Here is a 27,021-nt window from a genome sequence, read left to right as displayed (position 1 = left end):
CGGCCGCGCGCTAGAATGCTGCGCCAGGTGTTGCACGCGGGCCTGAGGACCTCCTTCCACGCGCTTGGCCGGTTCGTGGCAAGCCACCCGGTGTTCTTCGCCTCGGCGCCCGTGCTCATCTCCATCCTGCTGGGGGCCAGCTTCAGCCGGTACCGCGTGGAGGAGGACGTAGAGAGCCTGCTCGCGCCCAAGCACAGCCTGGCCAAGATAGAGGGGAACCTGGTGGACAGCCTGTTCCCCGTGAACCGCTCCAAGCACGCGCTCTACTCCGACCTGCAAACGCCGGGCCGCTACGGGCGCGTGATCGTCACCATCCGAAAGGGGAGTGTGCTGGACCCGGTTCATCTGGACACCATACTAAAGGTATGCACTCTGTGAGTCTAAGCACATGTCCACACTATTTCTAAAATGACAATGTACTTCAATGGGCCCTGGTCCTGACAAACACACCAAGAGATGAAGTAGAATAAATACACTGTGCTTTAAAGAAACATCCTGAATATAAAATACTGCATGTATATATATATATATATATATATATATATATATATATATATATATATATATATATATATATATATAATATTTGAAAGGTAAATGTTAGGCACACATATTAACTCACATCAATGATTTAAAGACTCAAAGGTTGAGAAGCCGCAGGCTAATGCCAACCAAAAGAACATTTATATGCTGGAAAATTCCAATATTTGACAATTTCGTCCCTGTGCCTTTTATATCACAGTAGACTATACATCATAAAAATGAGACTGCAATGCCTCATCTGCAGAATCCAACTTTTAAATCAAATCAATCCCTAGTCCCATTCAAAAGTACACACAGAGGTAAAGGTCAGAGTCTGTATCTGCAGGCCAGAGCACATATGTAGGCTGTCTTCCTTCTCATTCTCAGTGATTGAATGTCATTAAACGGAACAACACAGTCCCATTTCAAATAACCCCCAACAACCTTTATAGTTATGAAGCAGGGCATTCAATTACAAAGTGAGGTGAGCTGGAGTCTGAAGGCCTCTGTGTCTGCGTTGGTAGTCCTTAATGGATTCATGAATATTAGTTTGACACCCCAGGAGCATTTAGTCAAATTGTTTCATGAAGTTGTGCGGTTGTAATCAGAGCTTGAAGACTATTAGCCCTGAGACAACTAGCTCTATTGTGTAGACTATGCGTACGCACCCTCTGTCCATGCATGCTTGTGTGAGTGTCCGTCAGATGTGGTTATTGTGACCCACTTAACACATACCCAAGAGCCAGTGTCAGTCTACAGAGGACTGCCACAGTTAAGAGACTAGTTTAGCACTGTGCTTCATTTACTGCCGACAGGCTGCGAGAGAGAAAAAACAGTTTGGTGTATAAAAGAGAGAGAGAAAAAAAATCACTGTTACATAATCTGATCATCTGAGGTCCAAGACTGTACTTTTCCTTCTCAGCCTGCCTTTTCTACCAGTGCATCAGTTTGTGAGTTCCTACATTTCCCAAAATGCTGTTGGATCTGAACTTTTTGAATGAGACAGCAATAGCAGTGATAGCCAGTACTATACAGGGTCAAAACTGTAGTGAATTCTGAAGGTATCAGAAACACTTTATCTTCTATGATGCATATAATTCCAAATATGATTAAATAGTGACTGTGCGGCATTGTGAGTCAAAACACACTCTTGCTCTTAGATCTTGGCAAAGTCAAATACAACCCTAGCTTTGACGCTGTTGTTCAGAGAGCTGTTTTTCTTGTTCCAATAAAACCATTATGTCCTTTTCTGTGATGGGGAGACCTCGGTGTGATGTCACATAGTATCCAGTCATCCACAAGTGTCAGAATCTGTCAGTTCACTACTTTGGTCCAGACTGAACCCGACAACAGCCTCAGACGCTCGCAGCTGCCCAGGGTACTGTCATCAGTTGTAGCCATGTTTACTCCTACTGTGGTTTCCCCCTGGGACCCCCCTTGATAATTACGTAATGTAGTGCGCACTTATACAGTCATTTCCGCCACAGTGGATATAAGATGTGGCTTGAAAATCATGATAAGATGTTTGTGAATCTGACGCCAGAGGCCGAGCACAGCTGCTGCTGTCAGAGAAACACAACACAACCTTCTCACAGCTCTCCTTGTTCGACCACACACACCTGATCTAGCATTTAGACTCGATTGCTCTCTTTTGGCTCCCTCGATGTGAATTTTATACATTGAATTTTGCAGCTGAATTTGGCCTGTTGAATTTTTTAACCTTGAATGTTCTAACTTTGAATTCTTTAACGTTGAATTTACGAACATTGAAAAACAAATTCAAGTTTAAATTCAGGGTCAAAACATTCAGATACAGAGCTTCAATGCATAAATATTCAGTGCTAGGAATTCAATGGCTTTTAATTTCAAAATCTGATACACAGATTTACTTCCATACATGTAGCTCAAAGTATGTATGTATGGCTGTAGGCTTAAATCTTGATGAAAGATTTTTTACTTGTAGGAGCTGATTTATTTATTTTTTAACCCTGTAGACACTGGAGACTTTCAAGTCAGGAAAATCACAAATCTGAAATTGAATATTTAAAAAGAAATTGAAGTTAAAGGTGCAATCCTTGATTCATATACTGATAATAGAGCTGCTTCACCCAGTTAAAACCACAGCATTAAATCCTGACTCAAGTCTTATAAAACAGAAATTGACACTCCAGACAGTTTTGTGATGAGAATATCGGGGCTAAAATTTCAATTATCATGCGTTAACAATCACAAAATGCTTATTTCAATTATGTATATGTATACCTGGAAATAATATCCTTAAAAAAATGACTTATTGGGCCTTTGGAGTTAATTTAATCATCTCATTTACATTTTAAGGTCCTGCCAGGAAATTGCAAACAATAATAATGATGGATTGGTATTATTTAGCAGTAAAAAGCAGCAAAAAATGCAGAAATGAAAAACTGGTAAATTTTACAACAGGACGTTGTGATTGAAGGAACTTTCGAAACAAATCATCTATCAAGAGACATTCCTACACACACACACACACACACACACACACACCCTCCCTCCCTCTCTCAAGTCAATGCAGCACTCTGAGGTGGGAGACAGCTCTGCCCATGTTCGCTGTGGCACAGACTGGCATCAGGCCTGTTGCTTAGTAACAAATTCTGTGGATACTGGTACTGTTGTCCTCTCGCCATAGAAATGGAGGAGGATTCTGAAACCACTATTGTTGCTCTGTCGAGTAAGACACACACACACACACACACACACACACACACACACACACTCCCCCACATATCTCTTTCTCACAGCTGGAAAGTTAAAACACAAAGTAAGTGAACAAACTTTTTACTTACATTTATTACTTTGAAGCTAACTTCTTCCTCGTTCGTGTGTCTACATGTGTGTGTTTTTTCTGCACCACAGCTCCACAAGCAGATCTACCAGCTGCACGTGAGGGTCCCGGCCACAGGTGTCAACAGCTTCAACTACTCCTTCTCCTACCTCTGTCTTCCGGACGACAAGAACATCTGCATTATTGATGACATCATCCGTGCCATGGAGGGGATCCAGTCAGCTCGCACCTCCAACCGCTCCGTTCCAGTCCTGCGGTACCCAATCACAGAGCTGGCAGACGGGCGGCAGGCGTACATTGGCCACCAACTGGGTGGCGTGCAGGGCTGGGGTCCCAGCGGAGTGGTGCGAGGTCAGGGAACAGGAGCCAGAGGAGAAGGTGTACGTTCTGCCAGGGCGTTGCAGCTCACCTACTACCTCCAAGCCCGTGGCGGTCTCATGGATCAGGTGGCCAACCAATGGGAAAAGGCCTTCTGTGCTGAGTTGCAGCACTTTGCTGCGTTGCACCCAAAGCTGGGGCTGTACCATTCTACTTCTTCTTCTCTGAGGACAGACTTCCAGTTCTCCTCAGTGCTGGCACGTCGCCCCCTGTTGGCCAGCTTGGGGGCGTGCGGTGTGCTGGCCATCCTCTGCTGCTCTATGAGGGACTGTGTGAGGTCTAAACCCTGGTTGGGACTGCTGGCTCTGCTGTCAATCACACTGTCAGGCCTCACTTCTGCTGGGATACTCAACTTGACCGGAGCCACCTACAACTCTACGTACCTGGGCATCCCTTTCGTCATGCTCGGTAGGTTTAAATCTATTACTTTTGATGGTAAAATAACAAATACACAAGGTATATTTGACACCCTTCATCTGTGTGGAAATGGTCTTTCAGTCCAGGACATTCTTGGATGTGCACTTTTTCAAAACTTATGGTTGTTGAACACAGGGAAGTCTTAAGAAAAAAAACAAAAAACATGGTTGGATTGCTTTTAAACACCAAATTAAAGTTCAGAAAATAAAAGCAGGAGGGAGCCACAGTAAACATTGTCATTGCTGTTCTATCTCAGATTGCCCTTGTTCAATGTCTGCTTCTTCCAATACCTGTGAGGGGTGTTGCAGGTGCCAGCCTCAGGCTGAATGCCATTTCAAAGTAGACAGATCATCAAAATGACTGACAAGTGGCGGGGCAGGAACTTGACTTGGCACTAACAATTCATTTTCTGACTGGGGCCAGAAAGTTAAAGGTCCTTTATTGTAAAAAGGGAGATTTCCATTTCTTCCTTTGATGTTCAATACACAGAGAAATGCACACAGCCCGTATTCAGAAACTTTGCCTTTAAATGAGCCGTCAGGACTTCTGTACAGTTGTGATCGAAAGTGCTGCTACAGTGCAAATGTTATGAACCATTATGGCACACTTGATGTGATGACGCTGAGCACATAAGACATGTCACATATGACAAAAGTAGGGATGCACAAATCCAACCAATTAAAATAACTCAACTCAGAGTCTCTCTGCCAATATCAAGCACCAGTACTGATCAGATACCAGTGCTTTCTTTTTTCGATTTATTTTTATGTCAGGCTACATGAGGCTAGGGATTACTGTGGTTCTAAAAACAACAGCCAAGTGTGACTCAGTGAATGTAAATCAAATCAGAAACACCACATTTTTATGAAGCAATGAAGAAGCTTTATTTAATATTGATCGATCACATCATCCCCACTTAAGAGAGTCAGTGTGGTCCATGTGCGATGCAGACTTTGTTCTGAAGATGAACCATAATTGTGACCACATCACAGTACTCAATCCTGACCAAAGGCCAAGTCAGCGTAAATCTTGTGGGCGGACATTTTGAATTTATTACAGGAAATAAAATACTTTCAAAATAAGTCTTATACAGACTGCAGCAGTGTTATTAAATAGCTGATACGCTCGCATCTGTAAACAAGATAAATAATTAAGACAGCAGGTTAATAACAAACCATTTCTGCTCTTGAAGCTACAGTGATTATTTCAGCAAAAAAACTAAATGATGATGAAAATAGCCCAGTATTGTAGACTGTTATGTGATTGCATTACCACCAGCCACAGATGCAACATTGTAGCAGTGAAAACTGCAAAATTCTGACGCGTCCACACACTGACAAGTGATAACTTCAGAATCAAACTTAAAGCAGACTGACTTGATAACTTCAGAATCAAACTTAAAGCAGACTGACTTGATAACTTCAGAATCAAACTTAAAGCAGACTGACTTGATAATTTCAGAATCAAACTTAAAGCAGACTGACTTGATAACTTCAAAATCAAACTAAAGCAGACTGACTTGATAACTTCAGAATCAAACTTAAAGCAGACTGACTTGATAACTTCAGAATCAAACTTAAAGCAGACTGAGTGACAGTGTTTTGGTTTAACAGTGAGTTAAAAGGTGACTTGAGACTTTCAGCTGAGTGCCTCTGCGGTTGCAGATGATGAAAACAGGATTATGTTTTTAAGAGAGACACTCATAGACTGTACACAAAGGGGATCTGTTTTACTCCACCAGGGTGACGTGGCTGGTGGAGCACCGGGTTAATCTCTTAACTTTCATTTATTTTCCTACAACGGCAGGACTACAAATCTCTTAAAAAAGTTTTTTTTTTGAAGTGGTGAATAAAATTCTACGCAAACGTGTTTACACAGGCAGGTCTCAAAGACAAATAGATTTGTTTAGAAAATGAAGACGTAGATATTATTAGGAAGAACAACTCGCTCTCCTCCTGATTAATGTAACAACAAGCAACATATAAACGCCACTGACACATTTACTCCAACCAAACTCTAAAGACTGATCAGGTATGTGGCGTTCTGTTTAAAAGTGTCATGAAAAGGAAACAGAGGCATTCACAAGGACAGTTACGCATCTGTCATCACTATGGCATCCGCGGACGTTTTCAGCTGAAAGTGCCCAGTTAACGAGTCACTGGTTAAACCCAAACAACGATCTGGAAAGAAAACATCCGTCGGAGCAGTGATGTCTTCTAGTTTGCACAGTTTCAGGAGACCTGCAGTGGATTCAACCTGGTCCACTTGACATCGGGTCAGTGCCCTGACAGGAGTCACACATGACCAGGTCTTTCCTTTAATCCCCAAACTACGTCACAATTGCATGTTTATCAGCCCAATTTCAAATATTTCTAGGGGGAGAAACCCCCAAACCCCCTTTGGACAGGACTCTGACTTCTGGGCTACAGCCCCAGATGTTTTCACGAGCTAGTGAGGCGCCCGGTCACTGCCTCTGAATTTCTAATTATACAGCATCTTGCCTGTGAACAGGGACAGGGACAGACAACCTTTATCTTATTTATTTAATAACTGAAGTTGAAAGGAGCCAGTTGAGGTGGTTCGGGCATCTAGTAAGGATGCCCCTTGGGCGCCTCCCTAGGGAGGTGTTCCAGGCACGTCCAGCTGGGAGGAAGCCTCGGGGAAGACCCAAGACTAGGTGGAGAGGTTATATCTCCACACTGGCCTGGGAACGCCTCAGGATCCCTCAGTTAGAGCTGGTTAATGTGGCCCGGGAAAGGGGAGTTTGGGGTCCTCTGCTAGAGCTGCTGCCCCCAGGACCCGACCCCGGATAAGAGGCTGAAGATGAGATGAGATGAGTTAGTGGTTAAGTTTATTTGCTTGGACAGTGATATGAAGAAAATGGAAAGACAGTTTAGATATGCAGTAAATAAGACTTTTACAAACAAGGAGCAAAATAAAAAAACAAAAAAAACATGTGCATGGAGGCGTGTAGTTTATCCTGAGTGCATGCCTGCTAAATACTGTAGGATGTGCTGTATATAACCACTACTGCACACATAGAGCCTATACCATAATTACTCTGTAATGTGGAGGAGGAGAGGCTGCTGTTAGGCTTAAAATAGCCACAGAACATAACAGAAGAGACAGGGGAATAGAGGGGGCTTGATGAAATATCATTCCAAATGGGGGATGAGATAAGCAGAAAATTAAGTTAAACTGTAGTTAGAAGGCAGGAAGGGTTTTTTCAGAATCAAGAAGGCAACAGTAAAAGGCGTTATTGCTCAGTAGAGAAAGAAAGAAAGGTTCTTTCTTTTCAGAATCAAACAGAGGGAGCATTTTCACATACAGGCTTCTTGTCTTGCTAAAAACTGCCACAAAAAAACAACTGATTTTTGATGAGGGAAATAGCAAAAATGTGCCTGTTCCATAATTCATCTAATTTATGATGAGGGAGTGTGTTTGTGAACAAAGAGGGGTTAAATTGACGATATAGAGATATTGGGACACAATTTTAATACATCCCAGTCATTTGGGCATTCATTTAGTCACAGCTTTTTTCATTTTCAAAACTTTTAAATGGATATAGATCCAAGTTTTTGTGGTACCGACTAAAATGTGTCACGTAAAGAAAACAGGCATTAAATGTTTGGCCAGGTTTGGTTAGGACTACTTCTAGCTTATCTAATGTGATCATTTGCAGCTTTTTCTCTGTTTTATAATTTATTAGATGAATATCCATGGGTTTTGCGCTGTTGTTTGGACAAAACAAGACATCTGATGATGTCTCCTAGGGCTGCATTAATTGTGTCTGGCATTTTATCAAGCAAAAGATCATTAAAATCTGAATTTCTCTCACATTAGACTGTATTTATTGAGGTCAAGTTCCTTTACAACCTTTAAAACTACATAACTATAATTTGCAGAGGTTTAGCTTTGTACCATAGATTAGCAGTTTTTTAAAACATGCTTATATTCCTTATTGTGAGGTATTGTTGAAAAGGTACACATTTCAAGTCAAGTCAAGTCAAGTCAGTTTTATTGTCAAAAATTGCAATATGCATGACATGCAAAAAATGAAATTACAGTCCTCTCAGACCCAGTGCAATCGGCATATACATACAACATAATAAAAATAATAAAAATATACAAAGAGTAAAAATATACAAAGAGTAAAAATATACAAAGAGTAAAAAATGTAAAGTGGCAGTGGATTTTAAAGTGAATAAGATAATAATAATAATAAATAGACAGTAACAGTGCAATGACATTTGTTGAATTGAGGTAGAGCGGTATTGTTCATTAAAGTGAGGTAGTGCAGTGAAGTGCAAATAGCAGTTCGAGTCCGAGTTCAGATGTAATGTGTGTGTGTGTGTGTGTGTGTGTGGGGGGGGGGGGGGGGGGGCATGATGTCAGATGACGGAGGGGAGGGGAGGTGTAAGGGTGGCTGTGGCAGGGGGCAGAGTCAGAGGGGGGAGGGGGGGCAGAGTAGGGAGGGAGTTGAGTCTCCTGACTGCCTGGTGGCAGAAACTGTCTTTTAGCCTGCTGGTTTTGGCTCAGAGACTCCGCAGTCTCCTCCCCGACGGCAGCAGGCTGAAGAGGCTGTTGGAGGGGTGGGTGGGGTCACCTGCGATCCTGATGGCTCTGCGGGTGAGACGGGTGTTGTAAATGTCCGACAGGGGGGGGAGAGAGACACCAATAATCCTCTCAGCTGCCCTCACGATGCGCTGCAGAGTCTTGCGGCAGGACACGGTGCAGGCGCCGTACCACACGGTGATGCAGCTGGAGAGGATGCTCTCGATGGTGCCTCTGTAGAAGGTGTGCATGATGGGGGTCGGGGCTCTTGCTCTCCTGAGCTTGCGGAGGAAGTACAGGCGCTGGTTTGCTCTCTTGGCCAGTGATGCTGAGTTGTTGCTCCAGGACAGGTCTTCAGAGATGTGCACTCCCAGGAACGTGGTGCTGCTCACCTGCTCCACTGCAGCACCGTCGATGGTGAGTGGAACATGCTGGGAGTGCCGTCGTCTGAAGTCCACAACAATCTCCTTCGTCTTCTCCACATTCAGGCGGAGATTGTTGTCCTTGCACCACGTGGCCAGGTGGCTCACCTCGTCCCTGTAGGCGGTCTCCTCATCGTTGCTGATGAGACCGACCACAGTTGTGTCGTCGGCAAACTTGATGAAGAGGTTGGAGCCGGATGATGGTGTACAGTCGTGGGTCAGCAGAGTGAAGAGGAGGGGGCTCAGCACACACCCCTGGGGGGCCCCTGTGTTGAGCGTGATGGTGCTGGAGGTGTTGCTTCCAACTCGAACTGCCTGTGGTCTCCCCGTCAGGAAGTCCAGCAGCCAGTTGCACAGGGAGGTGTTGAGCCCCAGCTGACTGAGCTTGTGGGTGAGCTGCTGAGGGATGGTTGTGTTGAATGCTGAGCTGAAGTCGATGAACAGCATTCTGACGTAGGAGTCTCTGGTCTCTAGGTGGGAGAGGGCTGAGTGGAGGGCGGTGGAGATGGCATCGTCGGTCGAGCGGTTGGACCGATATGCAAACTGGAAAGGGTCCAGGGTGGGGGGGAGGGCAGACTTGATGTCTTGCATGACTAGCCGCTCGAAGCACTTCATGATGATGGGAGTGAGTGCAACCGGGCGGTAGTCATTGTGGCAGGTGGGGGACGACTTCTTCGGGACCGGGATGATGGTGGTGGCTTTGAGGCACGTGGGGACAACAGCCTGGCTCAGTGAGGTGTTGAAGATGTCCGTGAAGACATCTGTGAGCTCCTCAGCACAGTCTGTCAGGACACGACCAGGAATGTTGTCGGGACCCGGGGCTTTGCGTGCGTTGGTCCCTCTGAGGGATTTCCTCACACTCTCCGGGGATAGCGTCAGCACCTGGTCGCCGAGAGGTGGTGAGGTCTTCTTTGCCGGGGTGCTGTTGTCAGCCTCGAAGCGAGCAAAGAAGTCGTTCAGCTGGTCTGGCAGAGTTGAGGAGTTGTCACAGGTCTGTGGAGAGGGCTTGTAGTCTGTGATGGTCTGTATCCCCCGCCACAGGTTCCTGGTGTCTCTGCTGTCTCTGAAGTGGTCGGCGATCCTCCTGGAGTATTGTCTCTTGGCTATCCTGATGCCACGTGACAGGTTGGCCCGGGCTGTCCTCAGGCCCATCTCGTCGCCGGCTTTAAAGGCAACGTTGCGAGCCTTCAGGAGCCTGTGGACCTCCTCTGTTAACCATGGTTTCTGGTTGGCCCGGATGGAGATGGTTTTAGTCACCGTGACGTCTTCCATGCACTTCCTCATGTAGGACATGACGGTGTCTGTGTACTCCTGGAGGTCTGTGGTGTTGTCGTAGGTGGCTGCTTGTCTGAACATGCTCCAGTCAGTGGTGGAAAAGCAGTCCTGGAGTGCCTCTGACGACCCCTCAGGCCACACCTGAACCTGCTTCTTGACTGGTTTGATGACCTTCACCAGGGGCCTGTGAGCTGGCATTAGCATGACAGTGGAGTGGTCTGAAGCTCCGAGGTGGGGGAGGGGGAGGGCTTTGTAGGCCCCTCTGTGTGTGGTATAAACATTGTCCAGGATATTGTTTCCCCGTGTCGGAAAAGTGATGTGTCCATGGAGTTGTGGAAACACGCTTTTTGGGTTGGCGTGGTTGAAATCCCCAGCCAGGATGAGGAAGGCATCTGGGTGGGCTGTCTGCTGCTCACTGATGTGCTGGTGGAGTTCATTCAGTGCCTCACTCCTGTTGTTGCTACCAGCAATATGGCACTGAATTCCCTCGGCAGGTAGAATGGCCGGCATTTGATGACCATAAGCTCCACCAGTGATGAGCAGTGTTTACAGACCACAGCAGCGTCACGGCACCAGGCATCACTGATGTAAACACAGAGTCCCCCGCCGCGAGTCTTCCCCCCCTCGACGAGCGCTCTGTCTGCCCGGTAGCATGTTAGCCGGGCTAGCTGGATAGCACAGTCTGGTACACCGTCATTCAGCCATGTTTCCACAAACACAAGAACGCAACAGTCACTCACGCTCTTGGAAGTTGTGCGGAGAAGTCTGATGTAATCCAGTTTATTGTCCAGCGAGCGTACGTTGGCCAGCGTGATGGTAGGGATGGTCAGCCGATGAGGGCTAGCCGCTAGCCTAGCTCGGATACCTCCGCGCTTCCCCCTCTTCTGCCTCCTCATGCACCGCCTGTGGCGCCTCCGCTGTGGGCTAGATACAGGAGTGGGGGTCGGTGGATGAGCCGGCTCCTGGAGCAGTCCGCAGTCGCGTAGCTCTTCCGCGTCAGCTGGTTTGAGTTTTGTAGAAATGGTTCTGCTGATGTTGAGCAGAACCTCACGGGAGTAGATACGTCTCGGGTGTAGCGAGGACGAGGACGACCAGTGTTTGCCAGTGTTTGCATGTCTGCATGTTTTGTTTGAAACTTTTGCCATAACCAACAGTGTTTAGTATCTGAAATCCATTTCAGACATCAGTAGTAATACCAAGGGTTCTGGCGAAAAGACACAACCTTTTTTTTGGGGTATTTTCTTCTGTTTTAGTTGAATATGGGCTTCTCTGTGTGTGTTTGTTCATGAGTGCACATTAGCCTGTCTCAAGCTCTGGTAAATATCAAAAGGCTTCGAATAGTGTGCCCTCAGCCTCTCATTTCGCTCTCATCTTATCTCTGCAACATTAACCTTTGCACCTCTCTGACTGTCATTCACTAAATGAATGACACTCCAACCAAATTCCCCTCTTTCAAACACACACACACACACTCACAGATCCTCAGACTTTCTTTGTCGCACCCACGTCTGAAGTGTCAGTACGTTGCGCCTCTGCTTAGGTGTTAAGTGTTTCACCATGGTGAGGTCACTAGAGAGAGAGAGAGAGAGAGAGATTTTTTTTGAATTTTAAAAGGACCTTTATTTCAGATTCATCCAGTCAACATAAATCCTCTCCCATCACAAAACTAATTCATCTAAGGCAAACCCCCCCCCCCCAAAAAAAAACCACTGAAACAACAAAAAGAGAAGTTAAAAGTTCAGCACCAAACAATCATCTCTGACTGAACACAGCACGTCTTTGACAGCTCACATTTTCACAAACAGGTCCGTTTTTTAACCAGGCTGTAGAAACCAAAGTCCACTCTGAGCCGAGCTGCCAGCTGCCCTCTCAGCACCAGTGCCACGTCCTCAGACCTCTCCCCCTTCACACGGTTCTTCTTGGTTTTCAATATAGTGAGTTTGGCCAGACTGCTGAAGAGCGGACTCAGCCTGGAACACTCCACAAAAAGGTGCTGGATGGTTTCAGTCTGTTGACAGAAGGGACAGCTGTCCCCTGTGCCAGGATCCAGGTGCACCAGATACCTGTTCGTAGCTATGGCCCCATGTACAATCCTCCACTGGAGGTCACCCGTCCGTTTGTCAACGGGGGGTTTGTACAGGGACCGCCAACAGCCCCCCGGGGAAGATCCCCTGCCAAAAAACTCAGTCCACCTCGACACCTTCACCCCTGCCAGAGCGCGTAAGTTTAAAACCTTCACACTGATGTTGTAGGCTGCTTTTTTACTCAGAGTCTCAAAGTCTCCCAGTTGTGGTGTTTTGAGGGACAGCAGAAGGCCGTCTTCATCCTTCCACTGCCCCACAGCAGGAGAAACAGCCAGGGAAGGAAAAACATACTCATGTTCATCATCCCATTGGTCAGATAGAGTTCGGTCTACAGCATACGCTCTGAGGGCTCCTGGCAGGGAGGCACAGACCTCCTCCACCAGCCTGAGGAGCAGTTGGTTGGACCGGACGTCCAGTAAGTCAGCCAGTTCAGGGATGGAAAGTTTCATGAGGTGACCCAGCTTCACACAGCCGGCCTCTCTCATTCTGGATCTCATGCTAGTTGAGGAGGACAGGACCTGAGAGGTGATGAAAGTACTGTAGATCAGTGGCTCCTCAAAGAGCCACATCCCCGGATTCACCACAGGCTTCCTCTGAACCTTGAAGATCTGCCACGCCTGTAAAACAGTCTGATAGAAGGGAGTCAGACCAGTTAGATCCAGGGATTGCTGCTTCAGCAGGAATAGCTGCTTGTCATATCCCAGCCATCCAGCCCTCCTCATCAGCACACAGGCGGTGTCGATCCATGGCAAACCAAAGTTGTAGAGCAGTTTCTGGGCCGTCTGCAGTCTGAAGGCTTTGATTCGAGCTGTAATGTCTATCAGGCCCTGTCCCCCTTCCTGAACCGGCAGGTGTAAAACTGCTGACCTCAGCCAGTGATGTCCCGACCAGAAGAAGTCCACAACTGTCCTCTGAATGCCCTCAACCAGGCCTCTGGGTGGAGACAAGACTACCAGTCCGTGCCAAAGGGTCTAAGCAACCAAATTATTGACAATTAGGACCCTGCCCCTATAGGAAAGCTGAGGTAGAAACCATTTCCATCTAGACAGTCTGGCACACACTCTCTCCATGGCACCCTCCCAGTTCTTCTCCACGAAAGCCTCCGTTCCCAGAAAAACACCCATCACCTTCAAACCTTGCCTGCCCCAGCTGAGGTTTCCTGGCAACTTTGGCACCACCCTGTTAGCTCACTGCCCAACCAACACAGCTTCACTCTTACCCCAGTTCACCCGTGCAGATGATGCCTTCTGGAACAAAGATAAAACCTCACCCAAGTGCTCTACATCCCTCTGACTCCTGACCAACACACTGACATCGTCAGCATATGCTGACACCACCAGTGGGGGCCGCTGCGGCATACCGGGTAACATAAGCCCTGATCACCTAGACCTTAATGTATGGAGCAGAGGCTCAAGTGCTAAATAGTAAAGCTGTCCAGAGATCGGACATCCCTGTCTGATGCCCCTCTGAACCTCCACTGGACAGCTCAGGCCACCTCCCACCTTCACCGAACACAGTGCATCTTTGCACAAAAACCCCAACAGTGAAAGAAACCCGTCTCCAAAACCAAAGGCCCTTAATGTGGACAACAGAAAACCATGGTCAACACGATCAAATGCTTTTTCCTGATCCAAGGAAATGAGACCTGCGTCATTGTTACAAAGTTTACAGACGTCCCAGAGGTCTCTGATGAGGAACAGATTATCAAAAATGGATCTGTCAGGTATGCAATAGGATTGATCTCAATGAATAATCAAGTCCAGGAAGTTTTCTAGTCTGTTGGCGAGCACCTTTGAAAGTAGTTTATAATCAGTGCAAAGTAAAGCCACTGGTCTCCAGTTCTTCAGAAGAGCTAGGTCTCCTTTCTTAGGAAGGAGAGAAAGTACAGCATGTCTGCAGGATGGAGGCATCAGACCTATCTGAGAGGAATCCTGCAGCACCTCCCACAGGTCGGCTCCTAAAACCTTCCAAAAATGTTTATAAAAGTCTGCAGGCAGTCCATCCAGACCAGGAGCTTTACCAGACGCCATCTGAGTCACAGCAGCAGTGAGTTCCTCCAGGGAGATGCTGGCATCCAGGACAGCTCTGTCCTCAGAGCTGAGCTGAGGAAGTCCCTGCAGCAGCTGGTCCATGCTGTGCCTGTCACCGTCCTCCCTCCTGAACAGGCTGCCGTAGAAGTCCACGGCGTGCTGTCTCATCTCCGTCGGGTCAGTTGTCACTCGACCGTCAGGGAGCCGGAGACAGACCATCTGCTTGGTCTGAGAGACCGACTTCTCCAGGTTAAAAGAGAAGGATGTGGGAGCATCCATGTCCTGAATACTGGTGAACCGTGCCCTGACCAAAGCACCTTTAACCCTTTCCTGAAGGAATGACCTGAGTTCCCATCTCTTCTGATGAAGCCTGTGACTGTCTGTGCTGTTGTCTGTCGCTATGCTATATTCCAGTTCCTTAATCTCTTTTTCCAGATCATGGATAACATGTCTCACTCTGGTTGTGGAATGACTGGTATATTGCTGACAGAACACCCGTATGTGTGCTTTTCCAACCTCCCACCACTGACTAATGGACTCAAAGTCCCTCCTCCTCTCTCTCCAAAGAGCCCAAAAGGTCTCGAATCTCTGGCAGAAATCTGCGTCCTGGAGGAGTTGGACATTAAAGTGCCAGTATGAGCTGCATTTAGTGGTTTGTGAGGTGTGAAAGTCTAAAGTGACTAAGTGATGATCTGTGAAACCAACTGGATGAATGAAGCTGTTCAAAAGTCTATTAGTGAAACTGTGTGATATGTAAACCCTGTCTAACCTGGCTGGACTCATGTGCCCATCCACCACCCTCAACCATGTGTACTGCCTGGCCTTAGGATGTTTAACCCTCCACACATCCACCACACCTGACTCTGACACCACTTGTGATAACATGGAGGATGAGAGTAGATGAGGCTCCTGTCCTGTCCGGTCTAAAGTGAAGTCTGTGGGGCAGTTCCAATCTCCGCCCATCACTACACACTCACTCTGGTCACATTGTTTAACTGAGTCTCTGATCTGATGGAAAAAGCTGACCCTGTCAAAGGAGCGAGTTGGGGCGTAGATGTTAAAGAAACAGAATGAGATGTTGTGTATTAGTGCTCTGATCAACACAGCTCTGCCTGCAACCAGCTCTGGGGTGGAGAGGATGTCCACATGGAGCCGAGGAGAGAACAAAACAGCGACTCCAGCAGACACGTTCGGCCACCAACGCGGCGCTCGGGCCGACGAACGACACACCGGTCGGCTCGGCGGCCGGGGCAGAGCGTCCCGGAAGACGGCATCCTCACCGTGAAAACCGGCTCTACCTCCACTAACACACCTCTGATAACACAAAACAACTGTTTGCACAACAACAATACAACTACAACACAAACATTCAACAGCAAAAAAGCAAAAAGTTCTAAACACCGAAACTCACCACCGTCCACTCACTCCCGGCACACTCACTCCCAGCATGCACTCAGAGAGAGAGAGAGAGAGAGAGAGAGATTTTTTAAAACACACCTTTATTTTCCAATAAATAACAGACAATCTCAAAATGACATTATTACCTGATTAGACAGAAATAAATAAATATGTTAAAAAAATCTCATAGAAACACAGAGTTAAAACTCAGTTCCCCCTCAACAACAGAACACAGAGCTTTGCTGAAACACCATTGACACAAAAATTCATCAACATTATTCATCAGAGAGTAGAATCTAAAATCTCTCCTCAAGATGGTGCTCATCAATGGTTTCCAGTCAATGTCGTCATTTCCTGTAAGGTACCTTTGAATAACTTGTAATCTGAAGGCTGCTGCTCTGCTCTCCAGGTGCACTAACCCCTGCCCCCCTCTTCCTTTGGCAGGTAAAGTATACTTGAGGAAACCCAGTGCAAGTTATCCCAAAGAAAGTTGACCATCACAGACTGTACTTTTTTTAGGAGACCAGAAGGGGGTTCCATACATTTCAACCTATGCCAGAGAGTTGATGCTACCAAATTATTTATAATCAAGACTCTTCCTCTGTATGACATGTGAGGTAACAGCCACTTCCACTTGGCCAACCTCCCCTCCACCTTCTCCACCACTCCCTCCCAGTTTTTCTTTATGTTCTGTTCATCTCCTATATGGACCCCCAGGTATTTTAGGCCTCCCCTCCTCCAGCTTAACCCTCCTGGCAGCTGAGGGAGCCCCGCAGACCAACTCCCAACTGCTAAGGCCTCATTCTTTGCCCAATTTACTTTGGCAGCTGATATTTTACCAAAGTTTTCAACAATGTTTCCTAAAACCTTCACATCTTCCTGATTCTTTACAATGACAATAATATCATCTGCATATGCAGATAAATTAAAATGTATATTAGAATCAGATAAAAACAGACCATCAATAAAAGAACACTATTGTGCAACATGGGTTCAATAGAAAGTGCGTAGAGCATACTGGACATTGAGCAGCCCTTAAAAGGCTTATACAAACCACCATTTATTTTCAGTACACTCTCAATGTTCGTACAGAACCTTAATCTTGGCAATAAGTCCAGGGCTGAGGCCAAACCTTTGCAGCACTTTCCAAAGGTAACGGTGCTCAACCCGGTCAAATGCCTTTTCTTGGTCCAAAGAAACCAGACCAGCATCAAAACCAAAAGAGCCAGAGACTTCCAAAAAATCTCTAATCAGTGACTCATTGTCAACAATGGACCTACCGGGCACACAGTAGGTTTGGGTACGGTGGATGACTTGGTCCATCACCTTCTTCAGTCTATTAGCCAGGACTTTAGATAACAGTTTGTAATCTGTGCAGAGCAGAGAGACTGGCCGACAGTTCTTTATATCCTGCAGGTCACCTTTTTTAACACATCATAACTGATAAACGGCGGGATGTTAGATATGGTGACTCGTTTAGCAGGTGTATTGAGAGGAGACACTGATACAAAAGTGTCGTTAACAACAATGCCGGTCTCGATCACTTTGTTTACTTTTTCGACCTCATCCACAAAAACGACCACTGCGCCGTTCATCCGAGCAGCAGATTTAATGCTGCTGTGACCCACAACTTCTCCCACTGCCGAACTGCAGTCCTCCACTGAGCATGGGAAACCCGAAGATATTTTAAATCCATGTTTCCTGCTCAATTTGGTAAAATCCAATATAATATATTCAAATATTTACACTCTTACTCCTTAGAAATTAAATAAATTAGTGAAAGAATAAATAAATAAATAAATACTTGATTCACATGAGCACATCTCCAAACTGCAGTGTGTGTTTTTCCACAGAACACAAGGCCTGATTAAAACACCAAACCTGCTGGAAGGAGTCCAGATCTCCTGCTGCGTTGAAATACTTAAAATCAATGAGGAGTCTGGACTTCATCATATTACTGCACACAGTGACAGGTTCAACAATAAAACCATCCTCCACCTTTCTCCTTCGGCTAAAATACACCGCCATCTTGGCCTGCCCTAAAACAAAGTTTAAAAGCTGGCATTTGTTCTTGTGTTGGCGTGTGTATTTAAAACCTAGAATAAAAAGCTGCTTGGTAAAAACCTCCCCACATTTGGTAAAAACAGTTTGTAAAAACGGAAACAAGGATAAAAGACGAAGACACTCATAAAAACAGTGAAACACAGTCTCTCTTTGGTCGCAGTAGGCACACTAGTCCTCTACTGCAGGGTTTATAGTGGACACAAAGGAGTTCACTGCTATGACTCCATGGAGGACTCTCCAGTGAATGTCTGCGTGTCTTTTGGAGAGTGGAGGCTTGTAGAAGGACCTCCACTCTGGTCTGGCTGCAGGAGCCAGTTGCAGATATCTCCTCCATGGAGTATCAGGTCTTTTGTCCAGTTTTGTTTTATTTATTGCTTTTACCAGTATTCTGTAGAATGTATTTCCTGTTGTACCATCCAGTGGTGCGGGGTGTGTGTATTACATTAAAATCCCAGAGCAGTCTTTAAAATCCGGTGCCAGGAAAATGGCAGGAAAGGGATCGTCATCCTTCACTGTTGGATTAAAAGAGGAGTTTAAAAGCAGGCGGTCGTGTCCTGTGAGTCTCTGTTTCCAGTGTTGTAGGAGTCTTTGTGTGACCCTCACAGCCGACCTTTAACCTGCTCCAGGACATTGTCCCAGTTTTTATTTTTGTTGGTCTCACCCCCCAGGAAAACTCCAAGGTATCTGAAACCTCCTTTTTTCCATTCCCCAGCCATCAGAGCCTCGCTCTTCCCCCAGTTCACTCTAGCAGATGAAATAAAACCAAAGTCTTTTACAGTGTCAGTTAAAATGTTAATATCTTTTGGTGACTTAACTAAAACAACGAGATCATCCGCGTACACAGACAGTTTAAAAGCCACGGGACACTGGGGGAAACACACACCTGTAAGTTTAGCTAGAATATAACATCCCAGAGAGAGAGCAGCCTTGCCTTACCCCTCTCTGGATCTCAAATGGTGCGCCCAGCCCGCCGTTAATTTTCCAGAACACTCGCAATGGGACTATAGACAACCCGGACCATGGCTAAAGCCAGGGTTGAACCCAAAAGCAGCCAGAGTCTGCCACAGGTACTGGTGTTCAACCCGGTCAAAAGCCTTTTCTTGGTCTATTGAAATCAGACCAGTCTCTATACCCAATGAACTGGAGAGCTCCAAAACGTCTCGAATTAAAGTGATGTTGTCACTGATGAGCCTGCCGGGCACACAGTAGGTCTGGTCAGGGTGGATGATGGACGCCATCACCTCTCAGTCTAAGGGCCAGAGCTTTGGACAGGATCTTATAATCTGTGCACAGCAATGAGACCGGCCTCCAGTTTTTTAGTTTCTGCAGGTCTCCCTTTTTAGGCAGCAGGGTTATTGCGGCCCTCCTGCAGCTCAGAGGTAGTCTGCCGGTCTTAAGGCTTTCATTCATAACCTCTAGCAGATCTGGTCCTATGGTGGACTAGAAGGACTTGTAAAAGTCTGCAGGAAGGCCGTCCATGCCTGGAGCTCTGCCGCTCTGCAGGCTCATGGTGGCAGTGTGGAGCTCCTCCAGCGTCACCTCTGCTGCCAACTCACTGTTGTCAGCCTCGCTGACCTGAGGGAGACCGCTGAGGAAGCTGCTGCACACATTTGGATTATGTGTCCACTCACTCTTAAAAAGTTTTCTGTAACACTCGGCGGCATACTTCCTAATCTCAGATGAGTCTGAGACTTAGGAGCAGCTACCCGTTCGTAAAGAATGAATGGTCGTCCTTTGTCAATTTTTACGCTCTAGCCCAAAGAAGAAGCGAGATGGGGCATCCATCTGTGTGATGTTCATGAACCTAGACCTCTGTGGGACTCCCAAAAAAACTTAAAAGCAGTTCTAAAAGCCTGGTCATCTAAAAAGGCAGTGTTAAAATGCCAATAGGCGCTCTTAAAATGGATGTTTTTGATAAAAACATGACAGGAGACTAAAAAATGATCACTAAAACCCACAGGCTGAATAAAACACCTCTTAGAAATATTTAAATGGTGTTTAAAACAATAAAAGCGGTCCAGTCTGGCCAGGGATAAAACCCCCTCCCTGCTGTGGCTCCAGGTGTACTGTCTGTGCTGACTGTTAAAAACCCTCCACACATCACTCAGCTCATGGTTCTTCATCAGTTGTCTGAGTTTGTGAGATGAAGGAGGGTGTGGCTCAGGATGGTTCCTGTCTAGGGTTGGGTCCCCTGTGCAAACGCTACCCTGTCCACTGCTTTAGTGGGAGTGTAGACATTTAAAAACACAAGTTTTACATTTTCAAAGACAGCTTTGATTTTCAATAAAACACCTGGAACGACTTCATCAATAGTAAAAGAAAAAGGTAAAAAGCTCTGAGCAAATAAAATCCCCACTCCTCCACTCAGACTGGACCTGTGACTTTAAAAGCCCTTTTCCAGTCACTTTCGTTGTCTTCAGTGCTGTGAGTTTCTTGAACAAACATGACATCAATTCTTTTAGTCTCCATCAGTTTAAAAAGGGCGGCTCGTTTAAGATCAGACCTGGCACCGTTCAGGTTTAAGGTGCTGATGTTAAAATCACACATGGATAAAAAATAAACAACAGTAAGAAGAGCAGTCAGTAAAAGGTAAAAACATCTAACAATAGCCAATAACCATAGCTCTTCCTGGTGAGCGGCTTGGCTGAACTAATAAATAGGTGCAGGTCAGGAAAGAACTCACCTACATTATGCAGCCTGGCTCCTTTAGTTTGCTCCAGGAAGGCTTTGATTTTCTCTGAAGAGTAGTTAGATTGAGAGTCCAGCTGAGTCAGGAGAAAATCAGAGTGGACCTCTGGGAATTCGTTTTCTTTACTTTGCTGTTTATTTTTTCACTTTCAATGTTCTTTCTTTTTTGAGACATTTTGAGGAGATCTTCTCCTGACAGATCCTCCTCCATCATTTCTTGAAATATATCATTGTTATCAGTCAAACTAGTGTTTATGGCTTCATTGTTCGCAACCACGGGACCGGCGCCGCGGGAGGATTCCCCTCGACGGACGGCCCCACCGGAGCAGAAATAACCGGCCTTGCGGCAACAACGCGGGTGCCCCACACGGTAACCAGGGCAGGGGTGACATCCGCGGGCAGATCACCCGCCGGAGCCGCAGCAGCAGCAGCAACGGGCGGATCTCCCCCCGGAGCCGCAGCAGCAGCAGCAACGTGCGGATCTCCACCCGGAGCCGCAGCAGCACCGGGCGCACCGCCTGCCGGAGCCGCAGCAGCAGCACCACTCCCCTCTCCACCACCTCGCCAACCTAGCCCCGTTCATTCGTGAGGCAGACCTCACACTGTCATACCCGACCACTTCTCCCACAGCCAGCCCGGCCTCCTCCACCGAGCACTGCACTGCGGGGAAAAGCTTTATCGCATGTCTGCGAGTAAGCTTTTCAAAGTCTGCAGCTACAGCCTCTGCTGCCGGCATTGTGCTACACAGCACACTGCCCCTCCAAACAATTACACACAACGTTCACACACACACACACACACACACAAAAACAACCCTTACACCAGAAAAGGACAAACAAATAACTCATAAACACACTCACACTGACGAAAAAGGAAATGGTTTTTCACAAAATTACGAAAATTTGATACAAAAGCTCTCAGCTCCACCAGTCACTCACTGGAAAGAGAGAGAGAGAGAGAGGAGTTACATGGATGCCATGGTAACCATGGTAGAGGAAACCATTAAAAACCACCTGCTGCATGTATATAAACATGTATGTGCGTGCATGTGAGACTGGACATGCAAAGGGAGGTGGTGCATTTAAATCACGGTTGTGTGCTCAGCCCCCTGCTCTTCACGCTGCTGACCCACGACTGCGCTCCATCCTCCAGCAGCAACCACAAAGTGAAGTTTGCTTAAGACACAACTGGGGTGGGTCCTTACCTCTAACAATGATGAGACCCACTACAGGAAGGAGGTCATCTAACTGGCCCAGTGGTGGAAAAATAACAACCTCTTTCTTTACATCAGAAAGACCAAGGAGGTTGGTACAGACTTCCGGAGAGGCCACACCCTTAAACCCCCACTGACAACTAACGGTGCTGCTGTAGAGAGAATGAGCAGCACCAAATTCCTGGGGGTGCACATTAGTGAGGACCTCTCCTGGATAATCAACACTGCATCACTGGCCTCTACTTCCTATGGAAACTAAAGAGAGCAAGATCATTTTCATCTCCTGCTTTCATTGCACTAATCGTTTTTTGGGGTTTTTCTATTTCTCTTGCACTATTGAGAATTTATTTTATTTATTGTATATATTTTTTACTATTGCACCGTGCGTTGGAGGGAAACATATTGTTTCTCTGTATGTCTGGTACATATTGCTGAATTGACAATAAAGCTGGCTTTGACTTGACTTGGACTTTGACCTCAACTGGACGTTAATGTGAATAATTAAATACAGCATCAAAACTATATTCTTGACATGTTATTATTCATGTTTGAAGCTAAAATCTATTAATCAAGCAGGCTTTTGCTTTAATGCATTATTTTAATTAATTAGTATCTGTATTGACCGGTTATAACTTAATTTCCCATGTCCTGCAGCTGCAAAGGTCCAATTACTCAGCTAGGATTGTTGGAGTCACAACATTTGTATGGTGTCTTACATTTCATGACATTTCACATATTTCCAGTTCAAACAGGATTGAGGTGTGACATTATGCAGTGAGGACTGTTCAAAAGCAGCTGAGTGATTGTGCTTCCTTGTGCAATGGTGTGATTCCTCGAAATTAATACATTGAAGGAAAGAAATCAAAGCATTCCATGTAAAGGAAACCGTTTGTTGGAAACAACGTAATTTTTATGTTTAGAGACTGAGCCAAACGCTAAAATTGTTGTCTGTTATACAAAAACAATAAACTGAAAGAAGCACACGCACCACAATGCTTCAGGGAAGTGCTGACTAAATAATTCCCTGTTGGTTTCTCATTAAGAGCAACCACTAAGTGCAGCCCAAGTATAGGGCCGGGTATCGCCACTGATTTCCAGAATACAGTATATTTGATTCCGATTCACAAGGTCCAGTTTCGATTAGAGATATTTCAGTTACTAAACCAATATTGCTTGGATATGAAGGAGATTCTGGGAGAACTGATGCTGTCAATTGTACAAAGAGCCCTCTAACCTGGTGCATTATTAAAAAAAGATTAATGTTTACATTAAGATTTGACCCCACACAGGTTGCATTATATGTACTTTTTATTAACTACAACTGTTAATAACACAATAAAGTGCAGCTCTATAGACTCTACAGTCAGTGAGTATTGAGCGACATTTTCATTCAGATATCTCGAGGTCAGAGTCAAGGGACTTCTTTGAAAATGGCCGTGCCAGTTTTTTCCTCACCATAATGTAGCCCTTGTTTGGAGAGTTATTTAACCCCCCTACTGACAAGCTAGCATGAACTGGCTGGTACCAAATGATTCCTTAGATCTTATGGTTTCACGATGCCTAGGTAGATTTTTAGGTATCGGATCATTCAAAAAGACTGATTTAACCCTGCCCATTTTAAGTAGCAATACTGAGACGGCCTTTGGTGAAATAGGTAATAAAGCACTATCACCCCTTAAACGTATTCATCCCTGTTTCCATCAGGTCACGGGCTCTTTGGCTCCTTTGAGATGCTGTCGTCGTGAGGCGAACCCGGGAGGACCAGCATGTAAAAGAGCGCGTGGCGAGCGTCTTCGAGGACGTCATGCTGCGTTTCTCCGGCTCAACCATGCTCCACCTGATGACCCTGGGCCTGGCCGCCTCACCGCTCACCAACATGGAGGCCGTCCGGCTCTTCTGCCGCACCGCTACCTTGGCTGTCACCATCAGCTATGTTTACATGTTGTCCTTCTACAGTTCATGTCTGGTGTTCACTGGATACTTAGAGACCGGGTACAGACACGGCTGCTTCTGCCGGCGAGTCCCTAAACCGGACCGGCTGGACTCTAAACCGGCCTGGTACAGGTGTCTTATGTACACTCGCTACCAGGATGAGGCTCAAACAAACAACCCACAACACGTGGTCGGTCACAGTCACGCTCACGCTCACACGGCAAACTCCAACCTAACTCACACGCATGCACACACACATCCACACCCACACACGGTGAACAACCCTGCTGCGCATGGACAGGGCCTTGTGGCTAACTCCACCCACACACATCAACAACCCACACACACATTCCACAGCTAGCACAGACCCCAATCCTCAGGACTCTCACCTTTTGCTGGGGTGTGTGAGGCGTTGCTATGGAGACTGGATCACTAACACCTATGTCAAACCTTTTGTGGTTCTACTGTATCTCGTTTACATCTCCTTTGGATTGATGGGCTTCCTGCAGGTGAGGCAACAATACAACAAACATTAGTCACTGTGACACAAAAACATGGTGTATTAGGGGTGCAGGTTGAAAAGTACCAAAGTTTCTCTTTATAGTGTAATTCTGTCATAAAATCTTCCCATGTTTTTTTTTCGGCAATTACACACATCAAATAAGCCATCAAGACAGTATAAACTATTAACGGAGAAATCCGGGAGAGTCGCTAACAGTCGCTAACAGCTGGACGTGGCTATCACTAAATAGAACTGGGCAGTATCGTGAAGGCATTAAAATGGCTTTTTTAACCACTAATACTGCCTCAAAATAACACCAAACCTCTGCAGTAGCATGAGAAGAGTCCCTACACATAAAACAAAGCACCAACAATGTAGTTAGTGAATCCAAAGTTTTGAAAGACTTAACAACTGGCCCCTGTACCAGCTCCTCTCATAGTAAAGTCCATTCAAGTCGATTACCAAGTGCAATCCAAAAGGAAGGAGTCCATTGATGATTTATTTGGAATCGGTCACCTCTTCCAATTTATTCTGGGGACATGGAAAAAAAGTGTCCAGTACGGTGCAGTTGATGAGGGATGGGGAATCCTTCATAGCAGTCACACATCGTGTAGCGGTATTTAATGATTCCAGGCTATGGTGAAAAATGTCACTCTGTTGGCAGCATAAACATTCTTCTTCTGTCCCCATGGGCTCACAGTACCCACAGGCACACAAAAAAAACGCTTGCGGGGGGGGGGGGGGGGGGGGGGGGGGTTTGCTGTTTGGGACGTTTCCAGACCTTTTATATCTAATATTAACTTATATTTCACCAAACTGCCACAAACCACAAAGTTTACGTGTTTTGCTGGAATAAATCATCAATGGGCTTCTTCCTTTTGGATTGTGTTTGGTAATTAACTGAATGGAGCATCTGGTACAGGGGCCAGTAGGTAGTCTTTCAAAACACTTTTTTAATAAACTCTGTGTTCACTAACTTTGTTGTTTGTGCTTTGTTTTATGTGTAAGGACTCTTGTCATGCTTCTGCAGAGGTTTGGTGTTATTTTGGGTAATATTCAACGTACTGCCCCGAGGTAATCAGTGTTAGCCATGTTTGGCTGTTAGCGACTGTTAGCGACTCTCACTGATTTCTCCGTTAATAGTTTATACATGAAAAAAACTGTCTGCCGAAAAGAAAAGGGATGATTTTACGCCGTTACATTACATTACACCTTAGGGGGCCGTTTAATGTCATCAAAGAAACCATTTTCTGAATGAAACATGCCTGTATCAGCATGATTCTTTTAGAATAAAAGCTTCATGTCCATAAATTGTAGCATTTTAAAATACAGTTTTATTATTTGTGACACAACAATTACATTGTATGTAATTTAGACACAGACTGATGGATTGAGACATGATTACAAGTAGCTCCTACAGCTAAAAAAAAGTAGTAGTAGTTTTGGTACTATTTTTAATATACACTTGACAACTTACTCCACATACATGTAATAAAAGCATAAATGCCTTGTTTGACCTGTAACAAATGTGCTTCTGTTGTTGGCAGGTGACCCAGGGTTCAGACCCAGTGCACTGGTTGCCATGGATACAGCAACAGTATTGTACACTCGTGCCCAGCAGCGTTACTTCAGCTCGTACTCCCCTGTCATTGGATTTTACATTTATGAAAGCGCCCCCTACTGGAATGCCTCAGTGCAGCGGGACCTGCTGGAATACGCCAAAGGCTTCCAGCGAATCAGCTGGCTGGAAGCCTACCTGAACTACCTAACGGATTGCAACCAGTCCACCAGCCAGCCGCGTGAAAACTTCACCCACACGCTCCGCCACTCTTTCCTCCGCGAGCCACAGTTTGCACACTTCGCTGATGACATCATATTTGCTGAACGCGGTCAGGGGGAGGAGCCAGACGTGGCTGCGTCCCGAATCTTCTTGGTGGCCAAGACGACAGAAAACAAGCGGGAGGAGATGTCAGTGCTGCTGGACACGCTGCGACGCCTGTCGCTGACCTCACGCGTCCGCTTCTTAATCTTCAACCCCTCCTTTGTCTATCTGGACCGCTACGCTGCAGCCGTCAGCTCCCCCCTCAGACACTCACTGTTGGCGGTGCTCTTCCTGCTGGGTCTGTCCTCGCTGGCTGTTGTGGAGCCGCTGGTGTCCGTGTGGCTGGGCCTCACCCTGCTCTCCGTCCAGTTTGGGGTGCTGGGCTTCATGACCTTATGGGGTGTGGAGTTAGACTGCATGTCTGTGTTGTGTTTGATCTCAGCTTTGGGACACTCAGCAGACTGCAGCGGACCCCTCCTCTGCGGTTTCGCCTCAGGTCGAGGTGAGAGCAGGACTCGCTGGGTGAGAGTGGCGCTGGAGAGACATGGGGTTCCCTCGTTACAGACTCTCATCTGCTACAGCGCCGCCCTTGTGCCTGTTGGCTCTATACGCTCCAACCTCACACACACTCTGTTTCGCTGCCTCACCCTTACGGCCGGCTGCTCGGCTCTGCACACTCTTGCGTTTCTGCCCACCCTCCTCACCTTCCTGCCTCCCTCCAAGAGCCGGGGACACCGGCCTGAAGGAGAGGGACAGAGACAGGAGGTGGAGTGTGTTGAAATGAACGACAGCACTCGAGTGGTCGACCAGATCACCACTGTCTGAGCATGGGATAATGTTTTTTTTTTTTCCCCTTTGGTTGCCATGGTGACTGCCGGCTGGGAATTCACTGGTTC

The 27,021-nt window shown here is 46.3% G+C and overlaps 1 protein-coding gene across 1 annotated transcript; it reads left to right on the top strand.

The window, feature by feature from the left end:
• Positions 1-26,950, top strand: ptchd1 (patched domain containing 1; the record flags this gene model as incomplete). The annotated part of the gene is given in 7 exon segments (XM_083935844.1): positions 1-363; positions 3,418-4,132; positions 23,574-23,609; positions 23,612-24,087; positions 24,089-24,310; positions 25,851-25,869; positions 25,872-26,950. Coding segments are annotated over 7 exon segments (2,895 nt in total). The 5' UTR covers positions 1-15.
• Positions 26,951-27,021: the final 71 nt, after the last annotated feature.

The sequence above is a fragment of the Echiichthys vipera genome (genome assembly GCF_963691815.1).
Source record: "Echiichthys vipera genome assembly, chromosome: 21".
In the NCBI taxonomy this organism is placed as follows: Eukaryota; Metazoa; Chordata; class Actinopteri; order Perciformes; family Trachinidae; genus Echiichthys; species Echiichthys vipera.
Note: the sequence above shows the minus strand (reverse complement) of the source record. Positions and strands in the feature narration are given on the sequence as shown.